The 21,411-nt window shown below is 41.6% G+C and overlaps 2 protein-coding genes across 10 annotated transcripts; both read right to left on the bottom strand.

Annotated features, from left to right (window-relative positions):
• Nucleotides 1–1,290: 1,290 nt before the first annotated feature.
• On the bottom strand, nucleotides 1,291–9,877 carry LOC111253234 (monocarboxylate transporter 12-like). 4 transcript variants are annotated; one of them, XR_015330652.1, is made up of 10 exons: nucleotides 9,737–9,877; nucleotides 8,959–9,211; nucleotides 8,091–8,295; nucleotides 7,563–7,684; nucleotides 6,025–6,239; nucleotides 5,656–5,818; nucleotides 5,212–5,490; nucleotides 4,755–4,882; nucleotides 4,321–4,514; nucleotides 1,291–1,878 (listed from the first exon to the last, which is right to left on the bottom strand). XR_015330652.1 is itself a non-coding variant. In XM_022812352.2 (9 exons), exons 1-9 carry the CDS (start codon nucleotides 9,776–9,778, stop codon nucleotides 4,443–4,445), a joined length of 1,479 nt encoding a protein of 492 aa, XP_022668087.1. In that variant the 5' UTR covers nucleotides 9,779–9,877; the 3' UTR covers nucleotides 3,434–4,442. The 4 variants fall into 4 exon arrangements, 1 of the variants encoding a protein (XP_022668087.1); XR_002674531.2 differs by lacking the exon at nucleotides 1,291–1,878 and adding an exon at nucleotides 1,897–3,280; XR_002674533.2 differs by lacking the exon at nucleotides 1,291–1,878 and having other exon boundaries at nucleotides 3,434–4,514; nucleotides 5,363–5,490.
• Nucleotides 9,878–11,083: 1,206 nt separating this feature from the next.
• Nucleotides 11,084–18,324, bottom strand: LOC111253355 (uncharacterized). 6 transcript variants are annotated; one of them, XM_086993699.1, is made up of 8 exons: nucleotides 17,615–17,794; nucleotides 16,982–17,216; nucleotides 16,323–16,668; nucleotides 15,624–15,862; nucleotides 15,152–15,309; nucleotides 13,365–13,620; nucleotides 12,413–13,103; nucleotides 11,084–11,958 (listed from the first exon to the last, which is right to left on the bottom strand). In XM_086993699.1, the coding sequence occupies exons 2-8, from the start codon at nucleotides 17,091–17,093 to the stop codon at nucleotides 11,523–11,525; spliced, it is 2,238 nt and encodes a 745-aa protein (XP_086849825.1). In that variant the 5' UTR covers nucleotides 17,094–17,216; nucleotides 17,615–17,794; the 3' UTR covers nucleotides 11,084–11,522. The 6 variants fall into 6 exon arrangements, with proteins under 6 accessions (XP_086849825.1, XP_022668354.1, XP_086849826.1 ...); XM_022812619.2 differs by lacking the exons at nucleotides 16,982–17,216; nucleotides 17,615–17,794 and adding an exon at nucleotides 17,826–18,324; XM_086993700.1 differs by lacking the exons at nucleotides 16,982–17,216; nucleotides 17,615–17,794 and adding an exon at nucleotides 17,826–18,324 and having other exon boundaries at nucleotides 16,323–16,662.
• Nucleotides 18,325–21,411: the final 3,087 nt, after the last annotated feature.

Raw genomic sequence — 21,411 nt, 5'->3', positions numbered from 1 at the left:
AAGTAAACATACTAAAGTACAGACATTTCTATGGTTGGGGGTTGTTTTGTGAAAATTATTGAGGGAACAAATTAAAAAAATACTCACACGACATACACGCGTGGCTCAGACTCGTGCGTCCAGACAGTGTCTTCGAGCTAATCTAATTATCGTTTCTTATTATATAGCACATCTATTAACATATCATGATACCATAAATATGTAATTGTTTACTAATTACATTGGTAAATATAGATAGATTTCACTCCGCTAGACGACAGCTAGTGGCGGCGCTTAGACCTTACATTAATTACAGACAGAAATGGCACACTTATAAGGCATTCGCTATCGGAAACAGCAGTAGGCGACCTCTGTGATGTATACTGCCAACGATTATACAATATCACCTACCCTACTTATATAGTCTCATACGATATCGCCCGTATGAGTAACACGTGTTATTTTCGAAAATATTGACTATCGTTTTTTTCACCGAGGTCGTATCGAGTACTGTGATGCGTTCTGAATACACACTCTACCCACAAAGACATAAAGCGGCTGTTACACGGTTGCATTTGCCATGGGCAAAGCTCAATTACACCACTGTACAAAGTAGTGTGTGGCGTTCGCAGAGGAGAACGAGAGCGGCATTCTCTAAGGAAAGGCGCAGAAGGTTCTTAGTAGAACATGGTTCTCTGCTGGTTAAAATCGCTAGTAAAAAAAAACGGGTAGAGTCGCCAATCTATCTCTAGACCAAAATATCTATAGACAAGCGGTCGCATCGGATAACAAATCCGTCTACCAGTCGTTCCCCTACCGATTTGACACAGGTACCGAAACTGAAGCTAAGGGTTAGAGAAACAGTGGCTGATGCCTCGTCGATAACGTACTATCTCGATGATACTCTATACGATTAGATAGAACAGATTTGCTTGGCCATTGTCTACGACTTCGTTTTAAGCATATCACACGAGGTAACAGATAATTGTTTAACAAAACGATGTACCTTCATTGAAAGCCGTTGATTTTGTTTAAGATGAGGTCCATATAGGGATTATCTCTCGTTAAAAAACAATGATAGAAATATTTCTATTCATGCAGGAAGTAAAAATAAAACACTAAATGCATACGAGAGTAAACTTCGATAGTGAAAATGTTTAGACTGATCTACATGTTCGATTTACGAAAAGTTAGTGTGATAGGCCACTAATTACGGCTCCATCATGACCGGAAATCATAGAACGAGGAGTGTCTGTTCGCTTTCCTTCGAGCGAAAAAGCAAGCTTTCTTATTAAATTAATACAGAAAAACTGATGTATATACGAATGCCTATGCCATTTCCATTTATTGTAATTTTTTATGCCGTAGTTGAGTTGTCTTTCTAACAGAACGGCACGGGACAACGCAGTGACACGCTTAATTATCATTATTATCTGTAGTTCATACACTCTACGGTTTTACCTAGTATGTGGGATGAAAACCCCCCATAGATAGTAACGTGTTCGATAAAAAGGAAAATTAAATAACGAACGAATATATAATGAGTCGTATAACAGTGTCATATAGCACGCTGAGCGTTTCTTCTTCGATGAGCTTCAACGTAGTAAAAGGTCATCGGGTTACCGATGAACGCTGCCGTGTTCGCTGCATCTACTGGTGATATTTATGGTGTGCGGGGGTGGGTCGCCATCGTAGATTTCATATCCCCCTGTCTTACTTCCTTAGTTCCATTGTCTGCCCCTAATAATTTTCGTGCAGCTTCTATCCAAACGGCAGGTGCTGTTCGCCACACAAGGCGGTAATTTTGCAATTTTCGAGGGCATCCATCTTTTGAACGAACCACGCACTTCTGTGCGGATAGAACACCCGTCAAAATAGTTCGGGGCCTACAAAACAAGGCTAATCTCACAGAGCATAGACTGTTTTGATAAGTAAGTAGAATGGGAGATTAAGGAAAAACTGTATAACTCTGCCAAATCGATTTTTAACAACTAAAAAATAATGCTCGACGATCCTATGTGTCAGGCACTATTATATATATATATATATATATTATGCGCTATTAAACCTAAACGTCTTTCGTGTACCCTATACTTTTTTCTTTATTAAACTGCCTAATTAATGTAAAATCAAGCGCTACTTGGCCGAAAATATTCATAAGAAATGAGTAAATTGCACAGGTAAATATTCATTCCAAAGCTTCGTATATATATTTAGACATTTTGCAATAACCGCTCCCTCTCTTTGTAATAACAAGAGAGTACCTGTCAAGTCTATTCTTAAGGCTAACTCGATCTACGGGCCTTCGCACAGAATCACAAACGAACTAAACACACCTCCAGCTAAAACCCAACGACTATTGAAGAAAAATAGCCGACATATTTTCCTCGCGCTTCGTTTTTTTTTTTTACTATAGTCGACAGCCGGTCCTACCAGACCAAGATAGCCCTTCCTGAAAATAGCGACATATTTCATTGAATAATTTGGCTATCTCCTATTGTGATTCGCACGCAATCTTCAACCGCGCTTTCGTAAATGCCTAGTCCTACGCATACGACGAACTATACAGCCACAATAGTCCGTTCCTCGTGTACCTACAACGATTGTTTCGGAACGATTCCGTCGATTGTGTTAATGGAGAGCGGAATATTTATAATATTTATGAAGAGAGCTCGATACATGAAACTGGAACCTATATGGATTTATACAAGGGTCAATGGTGGAAATAAGTCCTATTTGGCTTCACGCTTTGGTTCACGCTAGAGAAATACGCAGTTCATCGTTCAGAGAATCTAAGTGAAGTTAGCCATATGTAGTACGTATGTTGACAGAGCAGACAGCAGACAAACTGAGATGGCACGTTTCAATCCTTACTCGTTTTTTTATAATCCTACCAGCCTCTCAATGATCTCTTGCGTTTTAGTACACCAAAAGCCATCTTATTTCCTCAGCATATCTGCCACTTGCCTCGTTTGCTCGAAAATCTACTCTTTCTATCTTTTTTCTAATAGCAATTGGTAGAGAGCAAAGTTTAAAGTTCTTGAGACTACGCCTGTATGTATAAGTTGGCTCGTTTCTATAATATTACAACGTTCGAGTCAGTTTCCTGATTTCGACCAGACCCGCCTTCGCGGTTTCTTTTCCCTTGGGTGAAGTCTAAGAATTGTGAGACGAACGAAGACGGAGTCGCCTCACCGCCCGCACTCAACCGCGACTCGCAAAACCCACGGGACAATGCACGAGCCAGCTTCTTCGACGCAAGTTGACTGACTAACGAAAATACCTTCGATCAGATGGTGGTCTTAAGAAAATAGATAGGCGTCAGGATCGAAATTGTGCCCTTTGAAAAGCAGACGTTTACGAAGAACACATGATACAACGAACAAGTGTCGAGCACACTTGCAGATATCGCGGCCCTGACCTAGTCGTTCTATTAATCGAAGTCTACGCTAAAAGCCGTTACTGCATCGAACTTTATTAGAAACACGTGCCCATCGGAAACTTTGCTTCATCGACAAAGATCTTTATTTTTTTTTAAAGCGATATTAACTAAACAGAGACCATGTTGATTGTCCGGTCGAAAATCGCTCACAATAGTCTTCTGACAGATAATAGATGGCATGGAGCCGAAGGTCAAACCCAGCATAAAACCTTTGTGCTTGATGGCCCTCGCAAATGCTTAATTACAAATAGTGCTCCAACTCAGTTTCTTCCCATCATATAAAATAGTTTAAACAAAAAAAAAATAGTATTTCTAAACGTCACGAGTTTTCTGAGGTATGTGAATGACCAAAGTCAATTTTCAAGATGTAACAGACTCGCCTTGAAAGATTGGCCCTATTGTCAGTTGGCCATTAAAATTATATGTGTACATATACACTGCTAGAAACGATTAAATGTTCAACTAAGTTTCATTAGATATTTCGTAGATCATATCCTAATTATATCATATAGCTTTGCCCCTAGAGCAAAAGGATCATCAGTTTCATCATTAACGTTCGATCGATCGAATACTTAATAGGCAGTAGAAAATGTTAAGTTAACTGTAGTGGGGACGCTAGAAGTCCTTCGATGTAAATGCGTCGATTGATTCCTAGAGACCTTATTTAGGTATATGGGCTCCGACGAAACGGGTTCGCTCCTTGGCTTTGGATCTTTCTTTCGCCTTTATTATTTTAGGCAAAATATGGCCACTTCTAAATCATATTAAACAATATTTATAAACTTTGCCTTTTAATGCAAATATATATAATATTTACAGAGTATAACGGTTACTGGTATACACCAGCGTCGTCCTAGTAGCTTAAACTTCGGTCTCTCTAAAACTATTGGTGTGCATACCTACTCGAGTAATCCTTGGCTTCACATTGCTCTCGTCGTAGATCTGCCAGATCCGACAGTGTTTCTGTATTTGCTTATTTCACTTATGTAAGAGAAGTGATCTCGCGTAGTGAAGGGTTATTTTAGACGATCCGGTGGCTTGACTGTGCTTTTAGATTGTCATTGTGCTGCAGATTGATGGCACTGACTGTCACCTAAAATACATATTGAGTTCAGCGAATTGCGGTAACGTATATCCTGATACAATGCTCAAATTGAAAATATCCTATAAGTATAGTTGTGCAAAAATAGCCTAGAAAAAAAAAAAAGTTATGCAAAAGTACTTTCCAAAAAAGAGATGCGGGTAACCATAATCATTGGCTGTTACTTTTCAAGATCAATCATGAAACAAGTAGCGTCGCCACTGTCACGCGACTGTTTGTAAAAGTATTCACCTCAGGCAGTTGATTCCGGTTGTCCTGAACCGGTAAGACCTTCAAAAACTTACAGCATGACGAAGTCCCTAGGAAGAAACTATGCTTTCGACTTCTTTTAGACCCAATGATGCACAGCCACACCAACCCTGCACAGATGTTAAACAAGAGATTATTGGAACAAACACGACGATTCGTACGTAATGATCCGTACCTGAGCGTGGATTTACCAAAGGGATGACGTGGGTTATGCTCAAAAGTCTTCCTGGCCTATACTAGTTACTGATTGTATTTTGTTCGAACACGTCATACTAGAGCTAGCGATTGTCATAAAACTTTAAACGCCTGATACAGGCGCTATAACAAATACCAAGTAAGTCTAGTATCTTTAGCATAGTATTTTTACAAGTGACATTAAGAATATTATCACTAACGACAACAATCGACGATATTCAAGCAGGCTTTAGCTAGTACACACCTACGAATAAAGTTAGCGTTCCGGTCATATGGAACATTCCGTCATACGACTGAACGACATCACAAAAGTATCCAAAGAAAAATGGCTTGGTGAAGTAGAAACCTCCATTTGTCAAACCGAGCGTGCCAATGGCTAGAGGAAATCGACTCACACCGATAATGTCGCTCACCACACACAGGAACATGACGGCCGCGCAGCCACAGAAGGATCCCATCAGGAGAATGCACAGGACCAGCTCTGTATAGGTATTTGTCGCCGGTAAAAGGAGCGTAAATACGCCTAGAAAACAACAAAACGATATGGCCTGGTCTGGTAAATACGGAAATTCTATGCCTTAGGGCCGAACGGCTCTGCTTTGTATTAATGTCGCCGTTCAACGTTCTGATTGAAAAACACCTAAGCCACTACCCTGGCAAACGACCTGCTCTCTTAATTCAGACTAACCAGTAAGTATATAGCACGTCATAATAAACTTGGTTCGATCGATTAGACCTCGGTCGGCCATAATTGGAAACAGTCCACGACCCACAACATCAGCTGCAGAAAACCAGGGTAACAGATTGACGGCTTGTTGAAGGGTTGCTCCACGCTCAACAGCAAAATCCACCTGTTACAAAAGAACACAGTTACCTTATTAGTAGTAGAAGGCCTACCAGTTCTGTTAGAGGGCTACAAAATGAACGGTGCAACAATTGTATTGGAGATATGAGAGACACGGCATACCTCGCCGGTGTGAAGAAATAGTAGCTCTATTTCAGGATGTTTAAGCGTTATCATTGCCTAAATGGTTTGAACTATCCACACGATACTTACCAGTGTAGTCATAAATGCGTCGAAACCATACTGAAAAAAAATGTTTGAAACAAGGAGCACATAGAAAATCGGTTTTCTAAAGATGTCAAATGCTTCACGTATGGTTGCCTTTTTGACGGAATCCTTCTGCTCGATTGTTTTGGACGGTCTGGCCGCTGTCCAGGAAGGCTCTTTGATACAGAGCGCGAGCGCGAACATATTTGTAATGATGCCCCCTGTCACACAACGAGAGAGCAATAACACGTTGATTAAGCGGAGCGTATATGAAGACTGTTATAATATGCACAACGTGTATGTTCTTATACCAGCAGTCAGTCCCACTATGTGAACTTTGGAATCACTTGTTCGCTATAGAACGAAAACTCTTCTTTGATCTGAAGATTCTAGCCGGAGCGGATTTTGCTGGATTTATCTGTGGTTTCTCCAACAGGTCTATGAGACAGTATGGTAACCATACAGCATAGTAAACATTTGCCAGCGTTGCCACTCGAATCAGCAATGGTCACGGCAGTGCCCCCAGAGGCCCGCAGTACCCATCTAGACCGCGGTGCACAGCATATGGAATGGCCAACTGTATTCGGTGCTAGATCTCTTGCTTGTTAGTGTGGCACGTTCCCATAGTATAGTAAGAATAATACACTTCATTAACAAATTTGAAAGCATCGATTTTTATTGGGGAACTATAACTCAGAAATCTCTTTTGAGTCTCCAACGCTAGACATATAGGAAAGGTGTGCTATCATTTACGTGGACATCCATCGCGATTGGCAGTGAATGCAACAAAATCAACGAACCAAATTTCCGTATTACGTAACGCAGAATGTCGTGCAGCTCAAATCGTGCAAGCAAATAAGCATCTGTAAGTATGTTATCTCCTTTAGTCACTCTGAATTCGAAGCAAAGGTCAAAGCTCCAGTTTACTGAAGAGCTAGAATTTGAAGTAAGCGGACTTCGGCCACAAATTTAGCCTCAGTAAAATGGGACTTTTATAGTTTTACAAACATTTAAGCAATTGAGCCTCATTAGTGCTATTCATATCATAGTTGAATTTGGTGTCCAAATTTGTGGCTAGGATCCGAAATAAATTTTTCGACCTTTCCAATAAAGGCTATAAAATAGCTAAGTGAAGTGTTCCGATGGCCGATATCGCGCCTGGAACGCTTCATCGCTTTTGTGATATCTATTTAAGACTGAGCCGATCGAAGACCCTCTTACCATTCGTGTCCGTTTCGAACACGCTAGCTCATTCTTACGTCAGTTGGTCATCCACCTTTATCAGGTAGAGCGAACAGTATACGCTATCCGCAATATATGCGTCGTTACACCATAACTTTCACTCCCTCTTTCATGCTATTGAACCAAACGTGTGCAAAGTAAGTGTCATCGCGGCGACAACTTTACGACCTTAATCTACGCCGCCTTATGTAAACCACGACTCTGGATGAAGGACATCGTAGTTCCATCTTTAGCTATTATACTGTGTGGGCTGCTTATTTAGGTATGAATAGTGTTTTTCCTTTTGTGAAAATACAACGTACCAAAAATCAGTAGGACATTCCTGAAGGAATACTCCAAGCTAAGGGCTAAGAGCAGATTAGGAAAAACGAATGACGCCATTGTACTTCCTGCGTAGACAACGCCGTAGGCAACCGCGCGGTATCTAAAAATGACGGACAAAGGGAGCAGTAAGCGGTGATACGAGGGTGCATTATCAAAAAAAGGAAGCGACTGCAACGTCCTTTACATGGTCAGCCTTTCCTTGCGGTAATTTAAGCATGCGATGCGTCGGCTTTATTGCTACAACTGAGCCGTCAGTCTATGTGAAAGGTGTCCTAATTTCAATAGATGCCGCTGTTTTTTTATGGCGCTACCATCCACAGATACATTACAATAATTGCTATAATTATCTGTGATTCATCTAATTTTTTTGTGAAAGCTCGATGTTTTCTGTAACAAGTAAGGGCAGAAAGGTCCTAGTGACGGCAAGCATAGTAAAATGGGCAGATCTGAGTGTCCTGTGCAGAATCACATCATTATCAATCCTAGCCGACAAACAGAATGCATACTTGTCAAAATGCTGCGACAAGGCAACGTTGATACCGGTGAATACTACTCCACAACCGAAACCATAAAGGATGCCCAAACTCAGAGTCAGCTGGGCGATATTTTGTGCCCAAAACGATAGAATCATCCCTGCAGAAGCGGCCACAGCCCCGCAACACATAACCGGCCTTGTCGGATACCGCTGGCATAATGGACCAGCTATAACACCTGAAAAGTACATGGCAGACGTTGAGCTATATTACCATAGGCCGATCTCAAACGCGTCGAAACAAACACACGAAACCGTTTAGATAGCTGAGCCGCCTCAACTAAAAAAGCAATCGGTTTAGCAACATTTGCGCCCTGGGATTTTTGTCACATACAAAAAGTACGGCAACTGCCTCCGTCTGGAGTGAGAGTACTTAATCCAATATTTATGAATATAAACAGAAACTCTAAATATTTTGTATTGACGGGGTAATTGATAATATGCTTTGCAAGCACCATGCATAGGTTCCTCATATCGAGAGGAACGTTATAATTACCCTCCTACATGCTGCTTCTTACAAAGCTGTACGCCACATTTAAAGGTACGTCTGCCTAGCCAGTCTCTCCAGTGCAGTATCCTTTGAAGCACTACCGTATGTAAACTGGAAATAAGTGAAAACTGAAAAAAGGCGTGAATCGCCTATGAGGACAGTTGATTGAGAAATTATACTCTGCCTAGGTTACTTTGTAAAAAGTCCTTCTAACACACGTGCACAATTTTATCATGTTAGCTTATCTCATTACAGAATAACAGTATTATTAGGAAGCGTCAAATAATATCGGTAACCTATTTTAATCAATACGTTTTCATATTTTAGTTAATTACCTAGGATGCGACCATACCAGCCAGGTTCGTGATAGCTCCAATAACGCTAAGCGGCCACGAAGCGTCTTTGTGGGACACAATGTATGTGTCCATGATGCCCATGTAAAGAAAGCCGGCTGATCGGAACCCAGCCGAACACAGAAACGCTACGAAGAGACAGTATACACCAATACGGATGCTCTCAGGCCCATCAGGACCTTTTCGTCTGCTCGATTCGCTGTTATCATTGTTGGAAACACATTTCGGTGCAGGGTTTGATACATTTTTTTCCTGTAAATAGCACTCGGTGTTATTTATCAAACAGCTTTGGCGTAGCCTAGTAGTCTCTAGCCTTCTATATATATTTCACATAGGCCCAGTACGAGCTGACACCGTATCGCGTTTTGGGCTGCTGACTTTGATGAAATACTGATCATAGCAGAACTTTAATTATATCCCGTACCGTGTCTGGAAACTGTGCAGCTGTGAGACTGTGCAGTAAAATGAAAAGTGGAGTGAGATATCACGTAATCGAAAAGAAACGACGAGCAATCGTGCCTGAGAGGTTAACAGTAAAAACAATGTCGCAACGTTAGAACACTGAATTAGTTTTCAAGGGACGTTATGACCTTTCCGCGATAAATAATTGCATAGGGATAAGGCAAACAACTAGTCGAACTGAAAGGGAATAGGGCGTGAATAGATCGTGCCAAAACGAAAATCAGAGTATTTTCATCGGCCACTCTGCCACGATACGCCTGCGTTGCTACACCTAATAACCTAACGCCGAAAATCGATTTAGGTCCATTGACTTGCCTGTGTATTTAGCAGATCTGAAGTGGCATTCTGTTGAAGCATATTAAAAGATTCAAGTTAGTCGTTAGTTTGTCAATCAATCAATCAATCAACCTCTAGCGCAGAACACACGTAAGCGAAAACCGTCTACTTATGCATAAATGATCCAGCTAATGATGAAAATCTCCAATATATACATATATTGCAGTGCACACTACCCGCACTAGCACAGTGTGCTCCTCCTCGACTTAAAACACGCTGACGCAAAGCCTTTATATTGCAGTACGCCATTTGTCCAAGTAGAAGGATATTGTAAACGCTGACAACAGATTTACGTGATAACACTGACTAGTAAATCGGCAAACCTAATGCCCTTGTTTGAAAACAATTTATTCTATATAACTACCCATATTTTCGTTAATGAATCGTGTCGTGATGGCAATCAGCTGACGCTTGAACAGTGATCGATTTCGTTTTCCATCTACATGTATATATCGATTAAAGATCTAATTAAATGCTCGTCCAACAAACAAATATCATCGATATACTTTTCAGAGCTCTGTATGCGGCAGTTGTTATCTAGATTACAAAATAGATTGGAAAAGAGTACACTTTAACAGCTAGCTTGCCACTACCTTTATAATTTGCTGCGGCGTTCCATTGTAAAGGTATCTTGATACGCATACTTCGTTACCGTTTATTACTGTTACGTAGGTAATCTTTCTAGTTAAACTTAACTCAAGATAACAGTTCTGCAAGGTAGGTGATGCACTATCATTATTATTAATAGATCGATTTTAACAGGAGCTGAAACTTCCGGCTACCCACTAGGTGTCTCTAACAGGAGCTGGCGTGTGATTTTCCCAAGGAGAACGACGCCAGCCAAAGGCAGTTGTATCATTAGTAATTACTGATAGATGAAGTAGGGTTAGCTTCGGCTTCAGGAGGTTCGATTTATACTGGCGGAGAGTGCCAGCGTCTCGTCGTCTTTGCCACAATCAAACCGCCAACAAACTTTCCGCTTAGGTACATGGTTTCAATAGAAGCGACAACCTGTTACTTTTAGCGAAACACAAAATGGATGACTGACTTGGGCCGCCCAACTGAGTTCGCTAGCGTGAAATTTTAGCAAGCGTGAAATTTAATGGATGAAAATACAACCCGCCCATCGATGACCTCAGGCCCCGTTTCAAAAATATGGAAAGCGAAAAGGTGCAAATATTCGAAATTTTGCCAGTATCTTCTTTGCCCGATTTGCCTATCACTTCCTTGTTCCACTCTTCGTGTAATTTGTGAAATTATTAGTTACCAAGTCTAAAAATCTATGATACAAATAAAATCTAAATAAATGTTTTGAAATGAGAAAAGTTGTCTCGGTCTCAAATCACTGCATAGGTAGGTTTATTTAGCCGATTTTTTGTTGAGCAGAAATCAGAGTCACACCAGCGGACACATCATATCGTCTTGAAAAAGCAAATGGCTGCCATCATCGCTATTACCACATTAATGTTATTTGACAGTACAAGAAAACAATGTATTAGCTTTACAATTAAACATAACAGTAACATGAGAAAACTAACGATAAACTCTTGGCACTGGTTTGTGACAATTACCTTCCCAACGTTCTCATTTTCCCTTATCTAATGGGTAGCTGGAATAGGACGCACGTGGCCTAAACAACAATGGTGTTGTTATATATATATATATATATATATATATATATATATATATATATATACATCAACCTTTACGAGTTTTGCGTCAAATCGATTGTATTGCATGCGCCACACAATGGGTCCATTGACACTTAATGATAGGCGGCACGAAGGCCAAATCGTCGTGAAGGTCTTCCCTGAAGCCGGGTGCTTCGCCGAGGAGCACAGGCTGTTTTGCCGTTGGTGGTAGTTTCCGAAACGCTCGGCGATGAATGAGCCATGCTACTGCTAGAACTTCGGTTAACGCAGCTGCCAAGCTCCTTCACAACGGGTTTACTCTTCGTTGCGATCACTACAGTTTTATTAGGCTTGTGCAGTTTGACAGAATTACTGCTTGCGCACGGAGAAGATTTCACGGCTATTGTCGCTATTGGGGACACTGTTTTTTTTGCGCTGTTGGAGACACTCGTTTTTACCGTGAAGTTTTCGACTTTCGTAGGTTTCGAATGTGTATCACTTCGTTGTTGATCGTTAAGTTGTTTATTTGCCAAGTCTGAAACACAACCGTCCTCGGCCTTCTTGAATGTACTGCAAGCAGACAAAGACATGAAGAAAAACATGAGCATGCACAAACGTCAGCAGGACACCAGGAATTCTTCGTAGACGAATTTACTTACAATTAGGGTAGATGCTGGTTCATCTATCGTAAGTAACGTAGCGTAGACGTTAATCTAGCCAAGCGAATATATTAGAAGCTTTAGTATATCTTCGATTATCGATTCAATCAATAGAGGCTATCATGCACAGTTTTATTATTGAAAAAATGATAAGCTATGTATGATCTTTGCTGTTCCCAGCCGGTGGAAAACCATCTGGGTGTAATACATTGAAATTTTAGATAACATTTCTTGCCTAAAGTGGAATGTTACTCCAGGCCTTTTGCTAGTGAAGTCTTTGAATCATCATCACATTACGCCGCGCCGATTGAATCGAGTAAACTCAGTAACGCGAAATCAGCCAATTGTGCGTTATTCAGACCTACCGGCTAGAGCTGACAGAGCCATGTTTTTCAATTGAAGAAGGCTTGCTGCTGACAGTGTTGCTTGCAGTCGAGCCGGCATCTCCTGCATCGGCGCGGTACGTTTTCCTCTTAGACCCAACTGGTCCTGTAGTGCTGGCTGCTGTTTCGCGAGAACCGAGCCTATCAGTAGCGATAGACGCTACACCGGTCGCACTGTTCGTACTGCCGAAATCGCGTTTCGATTCGATTGCCAGCGCAGACCTCCTGGGCTTCTCTGCCTTACTGGGGACACAGTAAGCTTTCGGTCCTTGTTCCCAGTCTACGCTCGAAAATTGCTGACAGATCACTAGTTTGGGAGGTGGTTCAATTGTCCATGCCTGGTGGAACTGCCTCAGCTCGTGAGGGTCCCAACGACTGCTGCTTGGGGTAGGTGACAGAGGTTGTCTGGGGGCCAATTGTTGCTGCTCCTTAGACCAGCACAATTGCCTACCGGTGGGATTAGTTGCAACTGATGTGTTGCCGTTGTTGCTGGCGCTATTACTGCCACTGCGGCTCCATCTGGGTGCCAGACTGTTACTGTAACTCGTGTTGATGCTGTCGTTGTTGTCGTCAGTAGCGGTATCGATAGTGAAATGATCGAGTCCGGACATCGATGGCTGCATTTCGTGATATTCCAGTTTGACGACGGTCTCAAGGACGTCGCTGCTGTGCTCTGCCGATTAATAATAGAGCAAAAAAATTCAAATCCATAAAATACAGTCTATCTCTCTAGTCGGGACGGTAAAAGCGATATGATTTGGATCAGCTCAAATTGGCAGTATTGTATCTCAGCAGAATGGCTATAAGCTGAATAATGATATATACCTTAATTAATAGGGCGTCGCCATGGTTATTGAAACATTTCTTGAGTTTTTCTTTGCTCTGAGGCCTGAGAAGTTTAGAGTGGGGCTTGCACCAGTGATATATACTTTACCTAAAAGCTGATCCACTCGCTGGACTTGATCAGAGGGTTGATTCGTCACTGTGTCTCGTTCAGATACCGCGGCCCATGCATGTCCTTCGTCCACTCGTCCCTGTAGCATCCACGATGAACTAGCGCCGGCGTGATCGGCTGAATGTACAGGACGCGGCCATTGATCAACGTGCTGCTGATAAAGTAGATGCGGATGCTGAGACCTCTTTCTGCCAGAAAAACTTGAATGAAAAGGAGGCAGTCTCACAGGAAGTATCTGTAACCGATTAAGTACCAATCTTTTTTCATCATGTGATAATATATTCAGCGACATTTTGCATCTTATCCAATATCAATGCAATTCATCATAACGAATATATCAAAATCCACAATCACCTTGTCCTTAGAAGATCCTTTTAGGTTGAGCATAAAGCAACATCCTCACCTCATATAGACAGGTGTAAAAGTATATGGACTACGACGTTTCTTCTAGTCTATCCATCAATATGGCACAATTCTAGAAATTCACAGAAATCGAAAACCTAGTGCAATCCGTGTAATTGGATTTTTTTTTAATTAGCCTGTGAGACGGCCAAATAATTTTTGCATTTTATCGAACTTTTATTAAACAACGGAATCATCAAACAACCAAATGAGGTGAAGCTGTATGGGCCACTGCATTTTAAGCACACCGAGTGTAAGAAACCAGCTGTTGCCGACGCTGACCTTACGGAGAAAATAAGAACAAGCATATGGTCTCAACTTAGTTGGGGTGCGCATATGTACATGGTATCTTAATGTGCATGCTTCTCCTGGTTATTAACAACGCGTTATATACGACTGCTTAAAAAGCCACTTGGACCATTTCATTGGCATCGCAGCCAAAGCGATATTGTCAACATATGCGTTACACGGTGGATATTTTCGATCAGTAGATTTTTTTAGCTTTGTTGTGTGACTGACCTCTTCGTATAACCCCATTTCTGGCTCTTGTAAGCCCACGTTGTAAACATACACACAGGGCATCACGAATCACGTGATGCTGGTCATTCAGTTGCTATACGTACTGATTTTTAGCATTATTTCATTCGACATTTGCTAGTAAAGGTAATCGCTTCGACGCCCCTAGTTGAAGGAGACCAGAGGTCGCTGCTCCAAGTTCCGGTAACGACATATACAATACAGCCTTTGTTAATCGAAGAAACGTATCCTATTGTTCTGTTTCAGTGATAGTACATGCACAACAGCGTCACTAACCTTTGTATGCGATTTTTTTAACAACAGCTAGACAGACATGCGTTATATGATTTTAGCTACAGGTAACAAATGTACACCGCACTACATGAATCGGCCCTGTAGGCAGGAGCGCCTTTGCGCTAGAAATTTTCCTGCCAGGCTTATTGACTGATTGGTTCGTTGACACTCAGCAGAAACAACCGACCTTCTGCGGACAAAACAAATCTCACTACATCGCATATGGCCATTAAGCTTTGTTTCAAACGGATGGCTCCGAGTTCGAACCAGAGTGTATCTAGGCCCGGCATAGAAATGCAGACTACCTCATGTGTACCTACGTTTAATAGGCACAATGTTGACCACTATGTTATCAAAGACACGATAACAGAACATAAGCCAGCATTAAGCATTCTTCTCGAAAAACTACGAAGATTCGTCAAGCCAGTAATATACGACCAAGTTTGCGTGAAATTATCTAAATAAAGTCCTTCCGCGTACCGTGTGTAACTTAAATAGCATATGTTAATAAAGAAAACAGGTTGAAAGATTGAGTTAACCCAACATTGACGTACCTCTGAGACCTGCGTGCCAGAAACCGTATGGGTCAAAAAGGAATCGGCCGTATGTTGAAACGCTGCTACATCATAAGAATCGCTGGTTCGATAATTTTCAGTTCTGGGCTGTATCGGCACGGGAGGTGGGCTATGTGTACGAATCTCTGTGGGACCCTCTTGGTGATATAGAAACAAAAAGTAGATGTCCTGTTTACGATGAATGTAATCAATATTGCATAGAATATGGTATCTAATAACGAGCTCTCAAAGTTCATAATTACTCTCTAAGTAATATATACATAATCTGTAAAAAGCTAAATAGCAGAACGGCTAATTAGCAAGTAAAAAAATATGGTGTTCTTGAAACGAGCTCAAAACTCAGAAGTGCGTCGTATGAACATTCACTATTTGGAAAAACGGTTTAAACACACAAATACGCACAGCCGATAAACGATTTGAGCTCGGTTTCATATTCGGTGTTAATAATTACCGCTCGCATAGTGTATGTTGGGCCCGATTTGCGCAGTGGGTATTGAACGCTGCATTCCTCCTTGTTTAAAACTGTTATTTCGGCTGTCTAAGGCCTTATAACTCGTTTTAGGCATATCTGATCGCCGCCATTCCGAAGGCCGTGAAGCACCGTTTACTGACTGTCCTTGCTGACAAGCCTGCGTCGCCAATTCAACAGCTTCTGAAACAGGATGAAGGTGTAGGTGTCGGACGAGGTCCCTATACGATATGAAAGAGAAGAGCACTGTCAGCGCGTATAAGTCTAGCTTTATTGATCCTTTCGTTCCGATTGGCGCATCAACTTTGTTTCAAATAGACGAGCAATTGCTAACAAATACTTAAAGCACGTTTATAAAATAACAAAAAACTACTAGTCTCCATTGTTAAGGAAGAAATTCAGAAGATCACGCAAGAATAACTGGGCTTCCACTCTTAATTAGTGATACAAAATAGTGACGTAGAGCTCACTGCGGCTAAACGCGATTAAATCCATTACGCATGAAGGCGAAGCTTGTCAATCAACCAATACGTAGTGTTAGCTGCGTATATAGGCACGAATTAAGGACATCTCGACTCAGTGCGGTGGCTTCAATGGGCTAATAATCCTATTCTGATATTCTCAATGCGAAATTTATCTGACTATGTGATTTTATTGCGAATACGTTTCTATGGTACGTACATTCGATGAGCGTTGATGTGACCCTCGAGCTCATCGATGTCAGTAGACGCAAAACGATCGCAAATGGCGCATCCAAAAGGAGGTCGCCGTTCGGCCATCACAGTTCCGACCGGCTCCGATGTTCTTACTTGTTTAGTTACCGACACTGCAGGTGCTGTGGAAACAGCCTCATTCGTTGCAGGCTGTATTGATTTCTCCCTGTCGTTGCTGTTGGCCTGGTCATTGGTATCATCAAAGCTGATGTACAGGGGTTTCAGTGGATCCGGAGAATCGGCGGAGGCTGTGGGCTCACCCAGGTTAGCAAGGCCCTGTGAGGGTGTCGGACTCGACATGTGTTTGGCTGAAACTAGAAAAAGTGCATTATTTATCGTTAAAGGTTGATTGTTTATCTTTTTATGGATATTACTCATACATAGATAAATTCATCTGCACATAACTAGTCGTGTCGATGGTAAAGGAGCTACCTATGCACACATGACCGACACAAATTTTTTTTCTTGATTTAGACAAGCAAACATCTGTTGAGCCTCGGAGATCCGGTGGACGGTGTCGAGCACAGCGTCATGTGCTCTTTGGACTGTTATTATTACTAGAACATATATTATTATTACTGCGTCTTAAAAAAGTGTCCTGTTGGTTACAAGGTAAATACTACTCACTTCTTGTGACAGCCACTTTGGGATGATAACTAAAACCACCATATTTGAAACATCTTGACAATTGTTGAAACATTCTTATAACATTTGGGAATAGGAGTTCTGAAGTATGCATGTAGTGCAAAACCGAAAAGGACTTCCAAACTGCTGACAGCCTAGTTACTTTTTAACCACTTTTGAGGCACAATGCTGATGACACACAGCTTGCTGCGTACCGCTTGGAAACAAACGACACCTCCTGAAGCGTAGAGCGCCCTCAAACAATGATTTAACTAAATTTCTACATAAATTCGGAAAATCTGATGGAATACTGAATCGAATCATGGCGACAAAAATTATATATATATATATATATATATATATATATATATGTATAGGGGATTTAGAAAGACATCCTCTGACGTTAAATATCTACTCATAATAAACCTTCTGTCCGGTGCTGATCTCCTCTAAAATCTTAGCGTAAGCAAGCAAACTTGAAAATCCCCATTGCGAATCAATGAACCCTCATCGATATAGCAGTATGAAAGAAGCTAATATACTTCTGATTACACGATATCCGAAAATTCAATAGTACTGCTGGTAGCAGTAGCAAAACTGCTGTGTTCATCAAAAATTGAGCAAGATAAAACCTACTTGGACCCTGTATGTACACTATGTACAACGTAGACAAAGCAACTCCATCAATTATCTCAATCGCCCTCACCCCCCCTCCCCGGGGCGCTCACACGTGCACCAGTGCCGTTTCTGCTGGCGAAAACAACAAACAACGCATGCGGGTTTAGCGGGCTCAATATTTTAGTCAATAGTTCACAAATTTACTATCAGCATTTACTTCTCACGCTACCTTGACACACAAACTGGCCACTACTGGAATGCGTGTTCTTGCCTTGTCGTACCGAGAACAGTTTTGCTGAACAAGAAAGGCGGCTCGAGCTGTGCCTCATGTATACACTGTGTCAGATTTGTGTCACATATGACAATGTTGAACGCAAAGTGAAATGCCGATGCTGGCATAGTTAGTGCGGAGACGCGTTCCTGTCGATTGTTCCGAGAACCTTACGAGTAGCCGAATTGCGCGCTCACATTAACAACACAAACATCCACCTCGGTGTGCGATGTAACTACGTCGAAACGAAGGTGGCCTGCGCGGGCCCAGCCTATAGTTGCGGGCAGGCACGCACGCACGCACGCACGCACGCGCGCACGCACGCAAAGTCGCTGGACGAATCGGATCATGCTATGCATCGATTCACGCGTTCATCTTTTCACATCTAAGAATTTTCGGGCGTTTATCATAGGACTGACGATACAGATCGTCTATGTGATATGCTTATAGCATTATATGGAGCTCCAACATGCTAGATTAATTTAGACAATACTGCGCGATATAACGACAAGCGTAATAAACTAGCGATGGTTATATAGAAGCTATGTGCATTTTACGCATAGGCACTTCCCAAAGCTATTTTATAATAAAATCTGTAATAAAAAACCTTAACGCAACGCACTTCGCACGTTTTCTGTATGATATATTAATAAAGAAAAAACAGTAGCAAAATATTGCAGCTTACCGAAGTTATACCAAGTCAATTTCCGACGTGTTATAATGCAAGTATCTAGCAACGCAGTGTTTGAAATTAGGACGCATATTTGCTCAACGAGAATACCATTAGTATTACGCACCACGTTAGGTCTAGTGAATCCCAAGGATTACTCAAGGAAACGTTTTACGTCGTGACGACAAAATTCGTCATACTCAAACTCCACATAGAAATCACTTTCTTTTCATCGTTCGCCAACGGAAAAGTAGCACTGAATATAAGCTAGAATTTAAACGGTATTCCTAATCATTTCAGCCTGATACAACCTTCCATTTATTACGTCCTCTACAACTCGCTCAGAGCCAGTCTTAATTTGTTCTCTATTCTACACGTACATCCTTGGATTTCCAGCTTTTGACGTTTGTACAAGTTTCTCTATTCTGTATGACGTAGAAGGCACTTCATTGCTGCAGTACAAAATTTGCCGGCAGGGAGATGATAACTCGCATCTGAAAAGCTGAATGTATGGTAGATTCATTGGACTAGCTACTCTAATCATTATAAGCAGTGGCCACTGCTCACCGTAAGCCATTCATAGTTTTATACCTTTGTATAAAATGGGCACTTTTTAAATGCGGGAATCGTCTAGCGACAAAGAGTACACTTAGTAATTAGCAATAACGGAACCAGCTAAGGGATTCGCATAGCTAGATAAATAGCTTACTTAGAATATGAACCCCTTATTTACACGTCCACTGTAAAATAGTAACACTGGGAGTGCGCTGACACATACGCGAGCCTGGCGATCTATATGGCAGTGGTACATCCGAAAGCGAGTTCGATAAACAGAATGCGTGCCGTTAATGTTGAGGATAGTAGGACGCTGTTCCAGCTTAAATCACTACACACGATGCTTTTACACAGTAAAATTCATACGGCAGCGAACAGGCCGAATGTCAACGACAACCCAAAGCGGGTTTAAATCCTGCAGATCTATGGCAATTAGAGCTCACAGATTCCTAGGCCCCTTGTACACGCTTCACAATCTGTATAAAATAAGGAATAGAGTAACGTATGCATCCAACAACCCAACGTCTAACGAAGCCCAAAACTAACATTCAAACATTGCACAGGAAACACACTACACTTCAACAAACGGCCTTGCAGGAACGATCGCGAAATTCATATTGGTTGAAAGAAAATACGCTGATAGTTGTGCTGGTTAATATATGTCACGCAAGTATGATCCTGATGAATAGTTAATTTCGGATCTACACATTTGCGTTTATATGTGCAGGGTCGTTCAAAAACAATCATACAGGCATGATAATTTGACTGTTTATGTAGGAGTTATTCCTAAGCATAAAATTTCTGGAAATGTAGCATTGTAATATAGAAATCCTCAAGTATATATATACCAACCATATCGGACTACTTGAGGCAAGGCGTAATGTATTAAGCACGTGTGACTGACTCGATATATCAAAACACCTAGGTCTGCGACGTCATGGGTCAATGAAAACCTTGCCAATATAGCTTGCTGCGACGCAGAAGATCAGTTCGAGCTAAATCATGCTGGCGTCGTCCAATTTCATTATTATATTACACCCCATCTTTGCTCACTGCTTTAAAATTATTATTATTAAAATAAATATTTTCCGCAGGTTAACGGCATTTTTTAGAATGTCACCTACATCCTATGTGGCATCACCCTTAGGCATTCCGTCAGACAGCTAGCTCCCAGCACGAAACCAAGTGTTTCTATGCCCGGATTCGAACAATAAGCTATTCCAGGAACGTCTGCTATTGTCTAGTAACTTCGAACTGTATTGCTAACTTCGTGCAAGTGACCAAACAAGCGCTTTGTCCGCTAAATCTAAATAGGCCCATATCGACATGTGATTACTTCTGTGGTTTCTCCTGGCTACTTCATGAGTCCCAAACTCTACACGTTCATATGGTCGCTACCAGTTGATACCATTATCACCGTCTGTAGGTATATATATGTAATAGCTTCGTCCATATTATATTGTAAAAACCGTGGTTTAACTTTCTAGGAAATCTGAAAGAGAAGCAAGAGCTTCACTGCACTGTTGGTCAGCATCGAATGAGCATCGCCACCGCTGTGGGTCCAGCCTCTGGCATTCCAGACGTGTTTTTCATCGTTGTATATTTATGATCTACGATCGTACGGGCAGCACGACCGCAGTGTAGCTGCTTCGAACACCGCAGCATTGACCAAATCGATGATGGAAACAAGAATTGGTCCTGCAGGGAGTAAAAATAGAAAAATAAAATCATTGAGAGTTGATTTTTATTGGGGTAAAAGTTGACAACAGAACTGGAAGTGTAATATGAGGACGAAGAACGACCTGAATAAGAAGGCCGGCCCTAAGGTAAACGCAGAGAAACATGAGTACCAGCTATTATGACTGCGCCACGCGGTAACCCGGACAGCGGTTGTGCTAACAACGAATAGCGTCACCACAAAAGCGCCTAGTTCAAATGATGCCACTTGAACAGAACTAAACTTATTTGAAAGATATCAGAATTGCCACTGCGAAATCCGCAACAGTATCCGCTACAGAAAACTTGACCCTCACGAATTCAAAGGATATTACAGTTAGCACGTACGGCGCTGCTTTTCGGAAAATAAATGACGCACCGAATATGCTAAAACTATGCATTCACCAGGTTAAAAAGAGCGGATCAATTTTAACGATTTCTGCTAACCATGGCCTTCAATAATCGTTAGCGCGCACTGTTGAAAAGCAAAGTGCTGCTGCTCGCCTGGGATCGATCAGGCTCAGCAGACTCACCCGGCTTGCCAAAAGTTCGTCATCGAATTTGCTTGAATTTTATGTACAGGTCAAAACTAAGAAAGGAGTG

This window comes from Varroa destructor, unplaced genomic scaffold (assembly GCF_002443255.2).
Source record: "Varroa destructor unplaced genomic scaffold, Vdes_3.0 BEIS01000006.1, whole genome shotgun sequence".
NCBI classification, from domain to species: Eukaryota; Metazoa; Arthropoda; class Arachnida; order Mesostigmata; family Varroidae; genus Varroa; species Varroa destructor.
Note: the sequence above shows the minus strand (reverse complement) of the source record. Positions and strands in the feature narration are given on the sequence as shown.